This window comes from Apium graveolens, chromosome 8 (assembly GCF_009905375.1).
Source record: "Apium graveolens cultivar Ventura chromosome 8, ASM990537v1, whole genome shotgun sequence".
NCBI lineage: Eukaryota > Viridiplantae > Streptophyta > Magnoliopsida > Apiales > Apiaceae > Apium > Apium graveolens.
The window spans coordinates 249,851,583-249,872,748 of record NC_133654.1 but is presented as its reverse complement, the minus strand read 5'-3'; the positions used below and the strand labels follow the sequence as shown (position 1 = coordinate 249,872,748).

The 21,166-nt window shown below is 31.0% G+C and overlaps 1 protein-coding gene across 3 annotated transcripts; it reads left to right on the top strand.

Annotated features, from left to right (window-relative positions):
* The first annotated feature begins 3,316 nt into the window (after positions 1–3,316).
* Positions 3,317–5,322, top strand: LOC141677958 (uncharacterized). Of its 3 annotated transcripts, none has more exons than XM_074484114.1 (5): positions 3,317–3,493; positions 3,601–3,755; positions 3,905–3,995; positions 4,273–4,512; positions 4,947–5,322. In XM_074484114.1, the coding sequence occupies exons 1-5, from the start codon at positions 3,379–3,381 to the stop codon at positions 5,168–5,170; spliced, it is 825 nt and encodes a 274-aa protein (XP_074340215.1). In that variant the 5' UTR covers positions 3,317–3,378; the 3' UTR covers positions 5,171–5,322. The 3 variants fall into 3 exon arrangements, with proteins under 3 accessions (XP_074340215.1, XP_074340214.1, XP_074340213.1); XM_074484113.1 differs by having other exon boundaries at positions 3,318–3,493; positions 3,640–3,755; positions 4,890–5,322; XM_074484112.1 differs by having other exon boundaries at positions 3,319–3,493; positions 4,890–5,322.
* The last annotated feature ends 15,844 nt before the right edge of the window (positions 5,323–21,166 follow it).

Genomic DNA, 21,166 nt, shown 5'->3' with positions numbered 1-21,166 from the left:
CTGTTCACCAGATCATACTGATGAGTCTCCTGTTGTTCCTATCCAACGCGTGTCTACACGACCAAAACTTGAACCACATTGGATAAAAGATTACATAACTTCTACTGGACAAGCTAAAGCCAACACAATTCTTTTAAATTGTCCTATTGATTCGATCAAATATAGCTTATCACAATATTCACCACCTCCTCAACTTTATGCTTGTGCTGTTAGCTCACAGACGACATTTCATGAAACGTTCACCTACAATCAGGCAGTAGTAGATGACAGGTGGGTCGAGGTTATGACAAAGGAGTTACATGCCCTTGAAAGTAATAATACCTGGACTATTATTCCCACTCCTGCAAACAATTGTTGGGTGCAAGTGGGTGTATAAAGTGAAGTATCTGGCTAATGTTTCTCTAGATAAATTCAAAACTCGCTTAGTTGCGAAGGGTTACACAGGTAGAAGGACTGGACTACCACAATACTTTCTCTCCTGTAGCCAAGATGACCCCCGTCCGGACTGTTTTAGCTTTAGCTTCTGCAAAAAATTGGGATATTTATCAGTTAGACGTTAATAATGCCTTCTTGCACGGTGATCTACCTGAAGAGGTGTACATGGAGTTGCCTAAAGGGCACCCTCTTTATAGACAGGGTTTCGTTTGCCTTCTCAATAAATCAATATATGGTTTGAAACAGGCGTCACACCTTTGGTTTGAAAAATTAGCCTCTGTTCTTCTTGATATTGGTTTTACCCAGGGTGTTGTTGATTATTCGATGTTTATCTACAGAGTTGATGACATTTTTGTCATAGCATTGGTCTATGTCGACGATATATTACTCACAGGTAATAATTTGGAATTCATTTCTCATGTCAAGAAAGTTTTACATGACAAATTTATTATCAAGGACTTAGGTTTAGCCAAGTATTACCTTGGACTCGAAATACATCGTACTACAGCTGGTTTATATCTGCATCAACATAAATTTGTCCATGACTTTATTATCAAGGACTTAGGTTTAGCCAAGTATTACCTTGGACTCGAAGACCATCGTACTACAGCTGGTTTATTGTTGGAAGCTGGTTTAGAACATGCAAAACCACTCTCTTTACCAATTGATTCCAACAATAAGTTGTCGCCTACTGATGGTCTTCTTCTAGATGATCCAACTCTGTATAGAAAGTTTGTTGGAAAGCTTTTATATCTCACTGTTTCCAGGCCAGACATTACCTATGCAGTGCATCATCTCAACCAATTTTTGCAAGCTCCTCGTGTCCCTCACATGATTGCAGTTCAACGTGTTCTGCGTTATCTGAAGTCTTCTCCATTTCAAGGATTGTTTTATCCTTCTTCCTCTACTTTGTAACTGGAAGCATTTTGTGATAGTGATTGGGGTTCCTCTCTTGATTCATCAGGCATGCTCAAAAGTATCACTGGGATGTGTTTAATGCTTGGTCATTCTCTTGTTGTTTGGCATTCCACTAAACAGAAAGTTATTTCCCGGTCCACTGCTGAAGCTGAACTTCGGGCAATTGCAGACACAGCCTGTGAAGTTTCTTGGTTCCAACTCCTACTTTCTGAATTGCAAGTTCCACAAACCTTACCTATAGTGGTTCATGGTGATAACCAGGCTGCCCTTGACATTACCGCAGACCCTGTTTTTCATCCAAAAACAAAACACTTCGCTTTAGACTGTCATTTTGTGCGAGAACAAGTGCAATCTCAGCTCATTCAACCACGATATTTACCAAGCACCATGCAGTTGGCGGATGTTTTTACTGAAGGTCTTGGTCGTGTGCAACACTGGAACTTGCTGAGCAGATTGAATGTGAAACAACCCTTTCAATCTGAGGGGGGACTATTACGGATATAGGAGTTTCAGTTACATATCATATCACCACTCCACTTATCATATCACTCCACTTATCATAACAGAATTCAGTTATATTTAAATTGAAATCCTCAGATTTTATTTTCTTACTGCACAATTTCTCTCTCTGTAGTATCTCTCTGTGCAATGTAAACAAGAATAATGTAAAGTATAGTTTTATGAGCTCATGGTGTAGATAGTTTTTGTTTGATAATTAAGATCTTTACATAGATAACTAAGGAGTTAAGAATTAAAATGTAAAAACATACATAAATTTAATAACTTCAATAATATTAACTTTTACCAACTAAAATCACCAATAAAGTTAGTTCAAAAAATATCTGTATCAACTTTTGACTTAAGCTTATTTTTCCGTCTTTAAGTTAGATTCTAACTAATATTACATGAACAATACATTTAAAAAAAAATATTTAAGCCGCTTTAAGCTCGGACTTCAAGCTATAGCAAAACGGGATCCTAGTAATCTTGTATTTAGGCTGTTAGCACTAAATTGTTAAAACCAATCCCATTTAAAACCCAAGTGCTCTCTAAAACAACTACTCCATTGAAAAGTAAGATTAGCATCATTGTTAGGTCATCATTAGCAGATAGTACCCCTCAATCAAGTTGGTCATAAAATTCAATATCCTCACACTAATTTTGGATCATTCAAATTCCCACAAAAAATAAGACCCCACAACAGTAAAATCTGGAAATGGCCCCACCCAGCCATTGTCCAAAGCCAGCATGCAATTATTTGGTCCCACACACGGTACAAACACACTCACAGAATGGCAAAACTGTAAATATAAAAGCATGCCCCACCAACCCCACACCAAGAAAAAAGTATAGCAGTGTGTTTCACCACGTCAGGAGAAAAAAGCAAAAATATGTGGAAAAAGGAAAAGCTGAATTTGAATTGTGTCTCAACTCTCAACCCATAGTAGTCCTTGCATAACATGCAAGCAAACCGAACCAGACCAACATCATTAACCACTGCAATTATTTAGTCCCCCGTTATACATCCTCCTACTTGACCTCAATCCGAGTAATGCTAGTCTGACTTCGTATTTCGACTAATCACGAAAAAATATTATAATTTTTAATTTTTTAAAATTATTGATAAATTAGCTAAAATTTTGATTTAATAAATTATTTAATTTTTCAAAAATTATTAAAATAATCATTAATTGATAGTCGATATCTCAACCGAACAATTTTGATTCAAAATTTACAGCCTAGTGTTACTTTAATAAAACTAACCTCCCCGTTTCTTACAAAATACTCATTAGATTAGATCCCAATTTAACACGAAACCCAAGAAATAATATTTCGTCTAAGTTTTCTTTTATCTAATTTTCGATTTTACATCACTATCTAATTTGTTAGCAGTTGACTGAATAGCTTTTGTTGTTTTCCTCCTCTTTCACTATATGTATCTTGTTTTTACTTATTCTTCTACATACTTTACCGATATAAAAGAACATAATAAATACAAAGCACATTTGTCATTCATAGCCCCCTATGAATCAAATGAATGAGCTTCAGTCCATTCCTAATTACAGTGGCTACTGCAGCCCTTCTTTTGCTTGGGAATTTCATAACCTTGGAGTTCTCAACGCCGACATGTCTCCTTCACGTAATTCTTTTCTGTTCTCTTCTCTTCTCTCCATTTGTCGATATATAGGCATGCTTATGTTTTTCTCTTCTCATAATTGTAACACACATTTGTATACCTGTATGCAGTTGTTTGCCCTTTACCATATATCTCGTCTTTGAATTCAGATGTTTCGACGGGATATCTGCAAGATGCTTTGTTCGAGTTCAGCTCATCGAAACGCAGGCGATTGCAGTTGTCTTCTGATGAGAGAACAAATTACGACCAAAGTTTCCCAATTGAGGTAGTTTTTCATTCATTATATGTCATTAAGGTCAATAATATATCATGCTGTCTTTACTCAGTATGGTATGCACATATCACACATTGCTAGCTATGTAGCTTGCTAGGTTGTGTATACGTAAAGGTAAATTTGAATTTAACTTTATGCAGAGTTGCTGGAAACAGAATTGCACGGAAGATTATTATCCTGACAATTTTGATCTTTTGAGTCAGATTAATGAGATTCATAGCCACATTTCAGGTGATTACTACACAATTAAACTACCTTATTTGTTTTTGTTTAAGGTATTTCTGTAACAAATAGTATGCCCTAGCTAGGTGCAAATTAATTAATGCATGCACCATTCTCTTGCACAAGTGGAAAATACTACATATTCATATGATTTTCGTGTCATGTTCGCGTGTCTTATGTCAAATTGTCAGCTCTCTCTCTCTCGCCCACCCCCCTCACATACACATAGAAATGTTGATGAATGATAATATGTGTAAATGTTTGGAATGAATCTTATGTACGGCAGGAAAGAGCATGAATAATAGCAGCTCATCAGCAAGTGGAAAAAACAATAGTGAAGAAAGAGAGACAATTTTGACAGACAAAATGAAAGAAGCAGAAGAGGCAATCTCAGCTTTTCAAGGGTCACTAGATTCTTCGTCCTCTTCTCAAACCAAATATTCACTTAACAAAATCAAAAATGTTCACCCCATATCTCTTCATAAAGAAACCCTATATTCCCTACATGCCATATCTACTTCTCCTGGTACTTTCTTATTCTCTATGTCTCTTTCTCTATTTATTTTCATCTCTTTTCATAATAATGACAGCTACATTTTTAAAACCAAATCCAAATTTCAAAGACATATCAACTTAAATTATTCATTGTGTAGAAGTCTAGTAGTGTACCTTACAAAAGATAATATAAAGAAAAAGAAAAAAGAAAAAGGTGGTTTGTGTTTGTATAATTATATGTGCATACAAATTGACAATTGGTTTTATCTTTTGCAACTTTTTTGGGGTGCACAATATTTTTGTGGAAAAATTAACAACTTTGCATATTGTTTAGATTATGGTAACAATGAGTAACATGGACTAATGATGATGGAAATAATTTTAATTATTTGGGGGACCTATTGTTAGGTGATGATATTGAGAAGAAGAGAAAGGTGATAACAAGAGTAGTGTATCCATTTGCAGTGGTCAAGCCAGGAGGTCTAGAAGGTGACATGACCTTAAACGACATCAATGAGAGACTTCTGATGCCCCCGACTAGGCCGGTAAGACATCCGGTGGGGGAATTCGCATGCCGGCCGGTAGCGTCCGCCAACGGGCCGGGATTGTCCGGTAAAGCCGTGGTGGCTCTGACGAAAATTCAGACGCGAGGGAGGGGTACTATTACCATAATTAGGACTAGAGGCTGATAATTACTGCATTGCGGAGAATGTTATGTAGGTGATTAGTTGTTTAGCTACTTTATTTTAATTCAATCGTTGTTTGCTTCAATTGTACAGACAGAAGTATATGTACAAATTGATTATGTTGAATTGGCTTTCCTAGCTGGTTCTAACTTCCATTTTGTTGTCGTGCATGCAATTATAACTTTCTCTGTAATGAATCACCCACCCTGATAGCTAAGCTAGTTGAGGCCTATATAGTGGCTAATTACCATCCTAGACTTCACATTCGATTCGAGTGAATGCTCGGATTTTATAAGGTGCGCGTAAACTAATGCGTAATCCGAATCTTAAATTGCTTGCAGGCATCACTTCACACTTTCAGTACCCGGAGATCTTGATGCATGGTCTGGATTCCAATTCAATTTCTTATATATTTCTTAAAACCAAACAAATAATGTTTTGCTAATCATAATCAGAAAGTCTGTGAATGTCAATAATCAAACGCACATTTAAAATTAATGACACTTATAATAACAAGAAAGCTGTTCTGCAATAAGTAGGCCTACAAGAATTGGAACTGCATGGATCAAGCATGCACTTGACACACACCAGCTTTTTTACTCATGTGTATATTACATACCCGTGCGCTGAATATTTACATGTCTTCGCCTGCTCGTGAAATTTGCAACTTTTCCTTTTATCTGACTGTCGACAGTAAAAAAATAATCAAAAGCTTTGCCAGTACAGACTTCAGAGTACACTGTTTAACCAACTTTTGCAAATTGTAACATTAATATAACTAAACAAACGCTGCAGTCACCAGGTCAATGCATCAAGTTTCTTCATTTTATGATTTGGATTAGTTATAACCTACTCTAATTATATTTTTTGGTTTTGTATTATGATGTAGAATGTGGCAAGGTGTAGTTTGGATAATAATGGAATTCAACTCGAATAATAAGAATGTGAATGAAATTTTAATCCAGATTAATTAGAAATTTATAACAGTTTCATTAATCGAATTATAATCTCAAGTCAAACTGTATCTTATCAAGTTTCCTCATTCTCATTATTCGAATTATAGTCTCCCTCCAAACTGTATCTAATCAAAAAATTTCATTCTCGTTAATTGAATTATAATCTGAATCCAAACTGTACTGAATCAAGCTTCTGCATTTCATGAGTTGGATTAGTTATCATTTGAATGAATGTGTATATTGAGGTGAAAGTGTTTGGTGGAAGGTGATGATGGCCGATCACATGTCTTCAATTACAACCATAATCGTTGATGGTCAGATCGATTTCTTGAATTGTTGGGTCCATTGCATAATTACTTGTACAAAGTGTTTCATGATTTCTTTTATTTGAATACAAGCAGTTGATTAATCGTTTCTCTTATGTAAGTCTCTACCTGCATGTCGGACCATTCGGTTTGTCTCAATTTGGTAGTTACTTTTATGACTAGAATTATGTTTTCATTATTTTCAATATCATGACCACAATATTTGAAATACTATATAGATTAGCCCCTGCAACATTTACAGACTTTTAACCGTGAATTAAAATAAATGGTATATATACTATTTTGTTTGAAAGAAGAGAGAATTACATTTTTTTAGTATTTGTTCGGGTCAATTTACGCACATATCGATTAATCCTGAAAAAAGTAGTATAATGTTATTTAAATCAAAAGGCTAAATAGGAATCGAAAATCAAATCTTAAATTTCTTTAAAATCCCGATCTCAACCGACTCGGATATCCGAAGGAGGACTGGATACAATTTTCATCATCCTAATTTGGCGTTTTTCAAGAGGTCAAAATATGAGTTGTTGGCAAGTTACCGGTTGAGAGAGGAAAGAAAATCCTGCAATGGACCCATGCATGTCTAAAGCTCTTATTCTGTTTTTTTCCTTTCCCTTTCATCGTGTCAAATCTTCTCCTGTAAATCCACCATCCCTCAACTTATTGTCTGTGGTTGTCTTAATTGTCGGGATTTTTTATATAAAAAAAATATGATTTTTTTCAGCCGAGGCTTGATTTCGAATTTGGTTAATATTTATTTCTTCAATCAACCGATTGTAACACATACTTATGTACCGGGAACGGCGAATGAGTGATAAATGATATTAATTTCAATTGTGATATTTCAAAACGTGTTAAATATCAAAATGATTATTCAACTAAAAATTATATATTAGTTTTATCATCAAATTTAATAGGTTATCATTTGAATTACCAAGATCATAATAAATATTAAACGGATACTTCAAAATAGGTGCTCGAGAATTTAAAATTATTTTTATCGAGTTTTACACATTTTTCTTAAATTTTATTACAACTAAATGAACAGTTATGAATTCCTATTATTTTAGATAATATAGTGAGATTTTTAGAAATTTATTGACTAATTATTTTTATTCAACTCAAAAAATATAACTACAAAATTAAAAATAAATACTGGATCAGTTTTTAAAATCTCACTGTATTATCAAAATAAATTCATACATTTTTATTTGGTTATAATAGGATTCAAGAAAAATGTATAGAACTCCGTAAAAATAATTTTTAATTATCGAGTATCTATATTGAGGAATCCGTTTGATATTTATTATGACTTAATGATTCAAATAATACCTCGATAAATTTAATGATCAGACTGATATACAACCTTCAGTCCAGTGATCATTTTGATATTTAACCTATTTCAAAATACAAAGAAATAATCAAACTCTCAAAGATTTAATTATTTGAACAAACAGAATCCATTACTCCCTCTGTCCCGTTAATTTATATACATACACTGTTTGCACGCATTTCGAGACTTTTATAAACTATAGTTTCATAATTTTTTTTAAATTTTTTTTAATAAAAGTTTAAATATAAAATTTTTATTCTGAAAAAAAAATTTGAAAAAATATTATGATGTTATGTTTTAAATGAGTATTAAAAAGCGTGCTAAAAAAATGTATAAAATTTAATGAGATGAGGAGTATAATTTATGTTACATAAAACTAAGGGTGTACACGATTCGGATCGGATCGGATCGGTTTTGAGATAAAAGTCGAACCAAACCGCGAAGAGCGGTTTTAGAAAATTGTCATCCGCAACTACAACCGCGGTTAACCGCGTCAATTGCGGTTGCGAATTTGCGATTATTGCGAATCGGTTTGCGGTTCAACCACTTATTTTAAAATAATTAATAATTTGCAAAATAATAAATTCGGAATATTAATAAATTTAAGTTTAAGTTACGTGATAAATTTACATTCAAAAATAAAATACAAACTAATGCTCCGTGTGGAGCAAAGATATTTAAAACATACAAAAATAATGCGGTTGCGGTTAACCGCGTCAATTGCGGTTGCGAATCGGTTTGCGGTTCAACCACTTATTTTAAAATAATTAATAATTTGCAAAATAATAAATTCGGAATATTAATAAATTTAAGTTTAAGTTACGTGATAAATTTACATTCAAAAAAAAATACAAACTAATGCTCCGTGTGGAGCAGATATTTAAAACATACAAAAATATGGAGTCGGGAGAAAAGAAAAAAAAGGATAAAAAAAATTAGATGTTGATTACATTTTCCATTTGTTTGGTTATATATATCTTATAATAATTGTGAATCTTATGAACGAAGTCTTAACATTAACCTAAGATTAGTTAAAAAATGTGTATACTTATTAATTAATATGATATCAACTACATTTTTGGAAATATTTTTTATTATAAATATATGTTGCGAGTTGCGGTTGCGGTTGCGATTTTGCGATTTTCAAGAATTTAAAACCGCATCCAAACCGCGAATGAGCGGTTTTTAAAATTTAAATCTATAACCAACCCGCGTTTCGCGATTATCCGTAAAATGCGGTTCGGTTGCGAGTGATTGAATGGTTCGTCTGTACAGCCCTATAAAACTATCTGTGATGAGACACATTCATACTCCTAGCCTCCTAGGTGCAGGAAATAATTTTTACCATGTCTTTTTGCTTTTTCGCCAATTCCTAAATGAGAATCCAATTCCCTCTATGATTTTAAATCCACATCGGGATTTTACTACTTTAGCATATATAGGAAAGATTAATAAAGTCCTTGAACAGTTTATTTTTTTAATTTCATGTACTTTTTTGTTGATTTGTGTACTTTGTTCATTCTTTAAATAAATTATAAACAGATCTGATCATACGTCTGTTACATTCGGTTGGGTTTGCACAACTTATTTGGATGGGGTACAAGCAAATTTATGTTGAATAATATATAAACTCGACTGAAGTGGTGTAAGTGGTCCATATGTTAGAATAATATATGGACATTGAATACTTTGATGCATATTCGATTTGTAATATAATTATATTATATCCTATCAATCAATCAATACTTTTTATTAATAAGTCAAATCATATATAATTTAGCGTTAAAAATATCAAATTACCAAATTTTGGAACTAACCTAACATAACTTGACTTATGTTCTCTATAAATTTTATTTTTAACACAAATCGATTTATTTGTAAATTTTATTTTCTTTGCAAACTACTAAGTAAATTACTAATAAAAATTGACTTATATTCTCTGTAAACTTTATTTATTTATAAATTATATTAAAAATTTATTAAGTTACGTTAAATAAAGTAAAATAACATAGATTTACTTTTATTTTGTAAAATTACTAACCGCAAAGTAAACTATTAACACGGATTGATTTCTATTCTCTGTAAACTTTGTTTTCTATTAGTTAATATCAATCCTAGTGTCAGTTTACTTTTAAATTGGATAATATTATTTTAAAAATATTTAAATAAAAGCAAATGACTTTAGTTATATTTATAAACTTTTAAACTGAAAATTATTGATTTAACGATCATATTTTCTATTGTCCATCACAATATTTATTTACTTATTAAGAAACATATTTTAACAATAACAAATTTATTGGCTGTATTTAGATTATATTAAGTAATATTAAATTAAGTTTAATAAAATCTATTTACATTTAATTTGTAAATTATTTTTTATCAATAATTAGGTAATATTAAATAAACTATATTGAAAAGGCTAATTATAAGATAATTATCAAATAATATTAATTAATATTAAATTATCTAAAAACAAATATTTGATCCGTAAGATAGAGATACAATTCGTTTCACAAAAATAAAACTAATATGTTAGATTTCTATATCAAGTAAAACAATGCAAAACTAAAATTATAGTGGAAAATTTCATAAGTGATTCGATTCTTTTTAACCACATAACTACTTTTTGCAAGTACCAATTTAATATTTGATATTAATATATTAATTTTAATTCGTGTTTCGCACAGATAATGAATAATTTTCTAGAAATATTAATTCGATATTTTTAGTTTCAGGCCCGTGTTTCGCACGGATTATCAACTACTCCCTATGTCCCTAAATACATTTCCTCTTTGTATAGGACACATTTGCCGATGCACACTTTTGATTGTTAATATTTTTAGTTTCATAATAGTATTAAATATAAAAACTTCATTATATTAAAGTACTTATAAATAACAATCCAACAAGATCACTCATCACTATTTTTGATCTTATAGATTAGATATAAATTAATAGTCAATCACTTATGTAAAAAGTCAAAACATGAGATGTTTTTTTGGGACGGAGGGAGTGTCGACTATCTATATCTATACTAATAAGCGAAATCATGTTTAGGTCCAAATGTGGGTACTCACTAAAGAATTATACTACTATTTTTAAAATTTTATGTAATAAAATCTCAACCGACAAAAAATAACTTCTACTCTCTGTAAATTTTATTTTCCTTCAATTTGTACATCCAAGTGTCGGTTTACATTACAATAATCGTATTTGTAAGTTCACATGTCAGATTTGTATAAGTAAATAATTAGGTGCATGCATAACTAGAACTATATGGTGAAATTTTAGAGTTACACTTGACTTCAATTTTTTTAAGTGCATATTTTAACAGCATTTAATCTATTATATTTAGATTTGTATTTTGCACGGATTATGAGTTTCAGTTTTATGCAAATAATAATGTGATATTATTATTTTTCTTGGCACATGTTACCAACTAGTATATTATATATATATATATAATAATTGGAGTAAGGGGTTTTGATGGTACAGTTTGGTCGTCACACTGGATTGGTCTACTAGGTCTAATAATTTATTATATGCAAACATATTTTTAAATGATATAAAATAATAATAAAAGTATTATATTATATATATATATTTATTTAATACAAGCAACAATCATTTTAATAAAAATAAATATAAATAACAATTAAGAAATTATTTGTTAATCCCGTTAAAGTAAAATCATTTTTTTACAAAAAATTAAATTGTGTTAGTTTGATTTAAAATATTTTTGAATAGATAATTTCATTTTTATCTTATAAAATAAAAACACACATTTAGATGTTATTTAGGTATAAATATTACATGTGTTTTATTTATTTAAAAAAAATTAGAGTACATTAATCCTATAAAACATAAAAGCAAGGAAGATATATAATGATAATAATAATAATAATAATAATAATAATAACAAAAACAATAATAATAATAATAATAATAATTTTAATTTTAATTGTAAAAATAATTTCAATAAAAATAAATTTAAGTAAGAATTAAAAAATTATTTGTTAATCGGGTTAAAGTCGATCATTTTTTTAAAAATAATTGGAATAGGTAAGTTTGATTAAAAAAATTGTAAAAAGATAATTTTAATTTTTATCATTTAAAATAAGAAACATATTTAGAGTACAACAATCCTATAAAACATAAAAATGAGTAAGAAATATAATAATAATAATAATAATAATAATAATAATAATAATCTATACTATATTATAATAGACGAAACATTTAAAATTTGGTAGTCGAGTAGGTACTTGCTGAAATTACTTAATTATCCTTACTTAATTATTCTCTAATTACTTGGTCGATCAATTCCAATTCTAATTGATATTGAAGTCAACTTCCTCTATTACTTTACCAATTTCAATTCTATTTTATATCGAACTCTATATCATTATAATTTATATTAAATTCAACTTTTTCTACCAATTTAAACTTTAATTCATATCGAGTTTTATATTATTCTAATTTATTACTTCGGGTTAAATTAAATTTAAGGAGACTAAATATAATTTTTAAGATTTAGTTGATATATAATGCTGTCACTATCAATCCCCCTTACCAAGATAAAATATTTTTACCCTCGATAAAATAATAATTTCATTATAATAATATTCCCCTACCAATTCTATCACTTTAAATAAGTTTAAATGCTTTAAAAAGTTATGAACATATACATCTATTAATATAACTATCATGAAATCATATCATTTAAAATTTTAAATGAACAAAATTAAGAATTGAATTCAATATATATTTTTAAAAAATATATAATATTAAAAAAAAATCCGTGCGATCTGTGCATCGCACGGGTTTTAAACTAGTAATAATAATAACAAAAATAAAACTATTACAATTTAAAATTGAAATACAAATCTAATAAAATACATTATATACTATATGTATTTCATCTATTCTATTATTCCATTATAATACTTAATAATCTATACATTAAACATAATAGTTAATTAATTAAGAAATTAAACTATAATTACACATTCTTAAATTATATAAAGTACTATTAAAAATATTTTATATATATTACATGTAATAGCTATCTAAATAAAAATAAATTTAAGTAAAAAATAATAAATTATTTATTAATCAGATTAAAGTAGATCATTTTTTTTAAAAATGAAATGTATAAGTTTGATCAAAAACTTTCATAAAAAGATAACTTTAATTTTGATCATATAAAATAAAAAACAATTATATTTAGGTTTAAATATTACATGCGTTTTGTTTCAATTTGTAAAAAAGAAAAGCTACGGATTGTCTTTTAAAAAATTTAGGGTACATGAATCTTATAAAACATAAAAATTAGGAATAAATATAATAATAATCATAAAATATACTATAATTCAAAATTAAAAAACAAACTAATAAAATAAATTTAAAAGTATTATAACAAGGAATTGTAAATGCCTTTTTTTCAAAATCATTAGTACAACCGAATAATTATGAAATATTGACAAGATGCAAACACTAACTTTGTAATTTTTGATCAAACTCCAAAATATTAAAAAAAGAAAATATATAAATAAAAAAATAACTACGTAAACATATTATATGAACTATAATTATATATTCTTAATTGATATAATATAATATTAAAAGTATTATATTATATATATAATTCAAGAAACAATTTAATTTAAAATATTTGATAATAGAAAATTTTAATTTTAATTTTTGAAAATAAGGAACACATTTAAATTATATTTAGGTATAATTATTATATGTGTTTTGTTTTGTAACAAAAGTTTGTCTATTAAAAATAATCTTTTTTTAAACCAATAGAGCACATGAAGAGCACATGAATCTTATAAAATTCAAGGAAAAAATACAGTTTGTCTTTTAAAAAATTTAGAGCACATTAATCTTATAAAACATAAAAATTAGGAAGAATTATAATAGTAATAAAAAAATTATTACAATTCAAAATTGAAACACCAATATAATAAAATATAATTAAAAGTATGATGAAAATTAAGTGTAAAGTATTTTTTTCAAAATCAATATCAGAACCAAAAAAATATAAAATATTATTACAAACATCACAAGATGCAAATCCAAACAACTTTCTATTTTTAATCAAACTCCACAATATTAAGAAATATATATATATATATATATGTATAACTACGTAAAAATGTTACATGATATGATTAAAATATACTATTTACAAATTTATAATATGAAAAAAAAATCAAACAATGAAGGAAATAAAATAAATTATAACAAATATGTTATATTTAGGTTACCAATGTCAAATATAATAATATAATAACTAAATATATAAGTACAAAAAGTACATATTTTTGGAAAATATATTATTTATGAAGAACATAAAATTTATTTAGGGAATAAAATTATCTTATTAAAATTTAGGTAAATAAAGAATAAATATTCAAAAAAAATATTTAAAAAAATAATAATCATCTCGTGTATCACGTATACAAAGCTAGTATTTTCTGAAGTGTTGAGACTATTTGCACTTACACAAGAAACTTTTCTTTTTATCACCATCCAAATCTCAGGAGAAAAAGAAAGAAAAAAGAATTCCTCAACGCGAATTATAGTTGAAAATGTTATATGATGGCTTGCTAGATTGGTTAGTTCTGTTAGCCTAAACGGTATGAAGGATCAAATTTTATGGGTCTCAATTATTGGTTTTTCGGTTAGTTAGTGTTATAATGTGATTTCTAATGTGAACTTTAATTATGAAGTGTTCACCTTGATTTGGTATATTAAGGTGTCAAACAAAATTAAGATTTTCATCAGATTTTGCCATCCAAGGTGTTTCTTTCACGAATGATTCTTATTAACAATACTATGTGCATGGTATGCATGCAAGCAAGGGGAAGAAGATTGTAGGCATATCTTATGGGATTGCAGGGTGGCATCCTCAATTTGGTCTATGATTAGTCGGTGGTGGAAAATTAAGTTTTCACCTCATGGTGATGCCCCAGAGTTGGTTCAGTATCTGTTTGGTTTAATTGACAACTCAGCATTGTTGAAAGCATGGTATATTATATTAGGTCACACTATCACTGTAGAGGGGGTGAATACAGTGTTTATTACAATCAAATCGAACTTCAAGAACTTAAATAACAGAAAACAAACTTTATTGAAACAATAAACTCTGTTACAATCTGAAACTGTTATCTCTCAGTGATGAACAAAATATCACGAGAGCTGCTAGGGTTAAGTTAATAATATTCTCGATTATGATAACACTTATAGTGTAAACCCTATGTCTGTGTTTATATATTACACAGTTACAAGATAATCGCTAATTGATATGGAATATAATTCTGCTTCCTAATATATATCAATCAGATATCTTTTCTTCCAAGTATTCCATTCTTTATGGAATTCCTTCTTCATGAATATCTCTTCTTATGTTTATCTTGATCTTCTTAACTTTAATCAGCTGCTGTCCTTATCTGATCGTCCTTCAGCACTTAAGTTCTGATATCTATCTCCTGATGACATAAGTACTGATATCTCTTAAGTCCTGATGTCCAGTATAAGTACTGATCAGTTAAGTACTGATTTGTCCTGTTCAAATAAGATCTGAAATCTAAATATAAAACATATTAGCCATGACATTATCAAATATATCTAACAATCTCCCCCAACTTGTAAATTAGCAAAATATACAAGTTTAACAGATATTTGATGATGTCAAAAACATTAAGTACAAATGCATGAGAATTAGACAAGATAACTACAACTTACAGTCCTTAAAGCTTTTACCAATTCAACTTCTGATAACAACTTTAGTCTGTATACACATCAGAATTTAAGCAGTTGTAGATCTTCAACTTGGCTTCATCATTTTCTGATCTCTCTGATGTCAGGAGTTGTTCTGAGATAATTCTTCAACAAACATTTCTCAGCATATCTAAGTTCATCAATCATTCTCCGTTTGACATCTTTAAGCTCTGCAGTATCTTCACCAGTTTGAAATATTGCAGCTCTGAGATCATTAATCTTTGCTTTTCTCAACTCCTGATCTAGTCTTATGACATAGGCTTTGTCAGACTCTAGATTAAACTCAAGCCCCTTAATACCAAGATACGTTCTGATCTGTGCAGTATTAGGCTTCATATCAACAATATCACCATTGTGATTTCTGTACTTTGGAACATATATGCTGTCAGACTTAACAGAATAAAGTCTTTTCTGTCTCTGAATCTGTTCTTTCAAATAGTTTGCAGCAGTCCCTGTCAATCTGTCATCCACTTGAAGTAAGAATAATACATGCTCCAATTCTTCAAAATACTTCAATGGAATGACATTTTGTCTTATATGATATACCCTACCATCTGTCATGAAATACAACAAGATGTGTTCCTTCAAGTAGGTATGGTAAACCATTTGTACAGATTCCAGTTGATTCAATCTTTCAGGAGTTGCTCCAATACCTGGTTCACTCAAGGAAGTTGGATCATTGGTAGTGTTATGTACTCTTCTTTCATCAGCATTTCCCAATCCAGTTTTATCTCTTGCTTCCTTTCCAGTAACTACTCTAGCTTCAAAACGACTTGCAGTAGTCTTCAAAGGTTGAGTTTGTTTTGCTTTAGTGAATCCTGGTAGGAGTGTTTTTGATCTTCCTTCTGATATCAAGTTAACTTGAGCTGTGTCAGAGGTTACTTGAGTCTTTTGAATATCAGAACTTTTAATTTCTTGACTCTGAACAACTTGAGCCATGTCAGAGGTTGTTTTAAGAACTTTTCTTGAAGTCAGAGCAAGATTATCTTTGTCATCAGTAATTTCTTCATCTTCAGGAGGTACATAAACTTTAACAGGTTCATCAACCTTTTCTTTACCCTTGGATCTTGGATCTATCTTTGGTTGTGATTTAGCAAATGTTGCTTCAGTTTGTGCCTTTTCTTTAATCACAATACCTTTCAGTTTTGGAAGTGACTTTTTACCAGAAGCTTCAGATTTAGATGTGGCTTTCTTTGATTTAAGTCTAGCTTCTTCTTCCTTTAAACTTTCCAAGTCCATTCCTGGATTTTCTTGAAGAAATAACTGTCTTGACATTTCTTCATCAAGATCTAGAAGTTCATCAGAATTTATTCTTTTACCAGTATCAGAACTTAATTTCTTCCCAGTATCAGAACTTATCCTGTGACTTGCAATTTCAGCATTTCTTGATGAGAATTTTTTACCTTGACTATGACCTCCACCCATTCCAGAGTTTCCTTGGTCATCTTTTTCATCATCCTTTCCTTGCAGTGTCTTGTCATCCTTGCATTTGGACTTAATTACTTTCTCCCCCTTTTTGGCATCAGCAGGAAGTAGAAGAGAGATAAGCAATTCCACTGAAGATTGGATTTCAGTCAATTGTGATTGCTGAGAAGCTTGATTTTGCAGAATTTGATCAATCTGTGCTTGTTGACGATCTTGAGTCTTCTCAATATAAGCAATCCTGTCAATAGAAGGTTGAAAGAACTTTTTCTTATCAAGTTTCCAAACTTGTTCCTGCTTGATTAAGTTCTCCTGAATCTGGTGTATGTCTGTATGAGTGGTTGAATGAAGACCTTGGAGATGTTTAGTACTCAATGCAGTGACACGAAGCTGGGTTTTGAAATCATCAGAATTTAACATTTCATCAGCTTTAGTCAAGTGCTCAGTAAGATGTAACGCAGATGGAATACATGAAACTGAGTTCCATTCCTTAGTCCACTCCTGACCTGCAGGAGTTTCACTCCAAGGCACTGGTGGTTCCTCTGTAACAAACTTCTTTACTTGTTCAGACTTATAAAGAGGAATATATCCTGAAGGACCTGCTGCATCAGTATCTGCAGTTGGAGCAGCATCACCAGTATCTCCAGCATGTGCAGCATCAGAACTTATAGAATCAGTATCATCTGATATAATAGCAGTGTGAGTAGCAATGGAGACTTCAGCATCCTCTAATTGCTGATCTGATGCTAAGTTCTGATCAACAGCCATATCCTGATGTTCACCTAAAGTCTGATCATCAGTGTCTAGATGCAGAGAAGGTGACTTAGATAATTCCGGAGTTTGAATAGCATCAGTAACAGGTGTTAGCAAAAGATTTGTTGCTGTTGGAGCTTCTAAGAGAATTACTCCAGGCACACCTAAGTGCTGATCAGTATTATCAGCACTTGTGCCTTGATTACCAAGAGACACAGAAGGGAAATTAGCCTTGTCAGATACTGTTTCCTGAGTTGGAGTGGATGGAGAAGAAGTAACTGGATCAAATTCTTTGTCTTGTGAGATCAGAGATTCCTGATCCCCTTCCTTAGCTGCTTCCTCCTCATCAGCTGAAACTGGCCTTTGTGCCCTCTGTTTCTTGTATTTCTTGTTTGATTTGGATTCTTTTGGAGGATAAGTCAAGTAAAGGGTTAGACTGAAAAATCAGAACTTAGACCTATACCAGAACTTAACAGTCATCAGAACATAATGTCTTAATTCGAACAAGGAATATCTATCTTAGTAAGTTTTCATACAAGTTCTGAGTTATAGTCTTCAGAACTTAATCATCAGAACATATAACTAGAACGTGTCCTCAGTATTTGTGCAAGGTGACACAGTGACTGTTTGTCTAAAAGAACAGAGACCACCACAAAAATTTCATCATTCATATGGAGTGATTTGTGTGTGCATTAAGCTAAATAACTAATAAAGAGTAAAGTCTGATTTACTTCAGTACATCTTAGAAATAAGTCATAATTAAAATTTTGCTAAAGAGCTGTCATTATCCTGAAACCTACTGATAAATGAGTTCATGCATGAGTCCACCTCAACTATTTTTGTGCTAATTTTATGCATCTTTTTAAATTCTATTTTACAGTGGCTTCTCAGTGTAAGTGAGTTACGACTGCTTATTAGAATTTATGCTATTGTCAGAGTATTTCTCCAGTAATCATAGAGTGTGAAAAGTCACCAAGAAAATATTTTGCTTTTCTAATGCATATTTACTTAATACCAGCTATGCACTTGGGTCGTCCCATTCACATTTTTACTCTAGATCTCAAAGGAGTACCTGATATTCTTCTTTGATTCTTTTTCTTCTTCTTTTGATAAGTGAGGTTTATCAGCACTTAGTACATTCAGCAGTTTTACTAGAATCAGAACTTAACAGATGAGTAGCATTTATTCTAATTTGTGACTTAGTAATAAGATGAATAAAGTAAACTAAACTAAGCTCAAGTATCAGAATTTGCTTGTGTCATTAGATTTCCACAGAAATAATTACTTCTTTCATGGGATCATTTGTTTATTGAAGACTAGTAGGTCAGTATCTAGCACAATTATCCTCATAGGATTGAATGATTACTTAAACAGATATATCACTTATTAGAGTTAAGAGATATATATCAGACAACAGTCAGTACTTAAAAACATTTATCAATTAAGCACAGAATACACAAAGAGATTAATTCTGTAAATACTGATCATAAAGTCTGATAACATAGAACAAGTTTAAGCAGATTTAGAGAAAGAACCTGAAATCATTCCAAGTTCATTTACCAATCTTGTAAAGGTAGCTTCACACAGTGGTTTTGTGAAGATATCTGCTACTTGTTGATCTGTGGGAACAAAATGCAATTCCACTGTACCTTCATCCACATGTTCCCTGATGAAATGGTACCTGATGCTGATGTGCTTTGTCATAGAGTGTTGAACTGGATTACCTGTCATAGCAATAGCACTTTGATTATCACAGTAAATAGGGATTTTGAAATATGTTAACCCATAATCCAGTAACTGATTCTTCATCCAAAGAATCTGTGCACAGCAGCTTCCTGCAGCAATATACTCAGCTTCTGCAGTTGATGTGGAAATTGACTTTTGTTTCTTGCTATACCAAGAAACCAATCTGCCTCCAAGAAATTGGCAGCTTCCACTTGTGCTTTTCCTGTCTATTTTGCAACCTGCAAAATCTGCATCTGAGTAACCTATTAATTTAAAATCTGATTCTCTAGGATACCATAGTCCTAGATCAGCTGTTCCTTTAAGATACTTAAAGATTCTTTTTACAGCTGTTAAGTGAGATTCTCTTGGATCTGCTTGAAATCTTGCACAAAGACAGGTAGCAAACATGATATCTGGTCTACTAGCAGTTAGATAGAGAAGTGAGCCAATCATACCTCTGTAATCAGTAATATCTACTGAATTACCAGTATCCTTATCCAGTTTTGTTGCAGTGGCCATGGGAGTGGATGCACTTGAACAGTCTTGCATTCCAAATTTCTTCAGCAAGTTTCTGGTGTACTTAGATTGACAAATAAAAGTGCCTTCTACACTCTGCTTGACTTGAAGGCCCAGAAAATAACTAAGTTCTCCCATCATACTCATCTGATATCTTGACTGCATTAGTTTGGCAAACTTTTTGCAAAGTTTGTCATTTGGAGACCCAAAAATGATATCATCAACATAAATCTGGACCAAAAGTAAGTCCTTTCCATGGTTGAGATAGAACAGTGTTTTGTCAATAGTTCCTCTATTGAATCCACTTTCCAGAAGAAACTGAGCTAAAGTCTCATACCATGCTCTAGGAGCTTGCTTAAGTCCATAAAGTGCTTTATCAAGCCTGTAGACATAATCTGAATGTTTGGAATCTACAAAGCCTGGAGGTTGTTCAATATATACTTCCTCCTCCAATTTTCCATTGAGAAAAGCACTTTTTACATCCATTTGAAAGACAGTAAACTTTTTGTGAGCAGCATAAGCCATGAATATCCTTATGGCTTCTAACCTAGCAACTGGTGCAAATGTTACATCATAGTCAATTCCTTCCTGTTGAGAATATCCTTTTGCAACCAGCCTTGCCTTGTTCCTTGTAATTATGCCATCACTATCAGTTTTATTTCTGAATACCCATTTTGTACCAACAACAGATCTATTCTTAGGTCTTGGCACTAAGGTCCAGACTTTGTTTCTTTCAAATTCATTTAACTCTTCCTGCATTGCTTGCACCCAATCAGCATCTTGAAGAGCTTCTTCCACTTTCTTTGGCTCAGACTGAGAGAGAAAAGAATTGTAAAGACATTCATTAGAAGTACCTGTTCTAGTTCTGACACCTGCATCAGGATTTCCAATTATCAAATCAGGTGTATGTGATTTTGTCCACTTCCTTGCAGATGGAAGGTTTTCTCTAGAACTGGATGCTCCCCCATGATTCATGCTATCTTTGTTTTCATTTTCTGATGCTCCCCCTGAAACTATGCTCTCTGAGTTGGATCCTTCAGCATTTATATTTTCAGCACTGTCAGTAATTGGCTTATCAGAACTTGACGAATCAGAACTTGAAGAGCCAGTTGTGTGTTCTGATGCTTCTTGAGATGTGATAATATCTTGAGTATGCTCCCCCTGCATTGGTGCA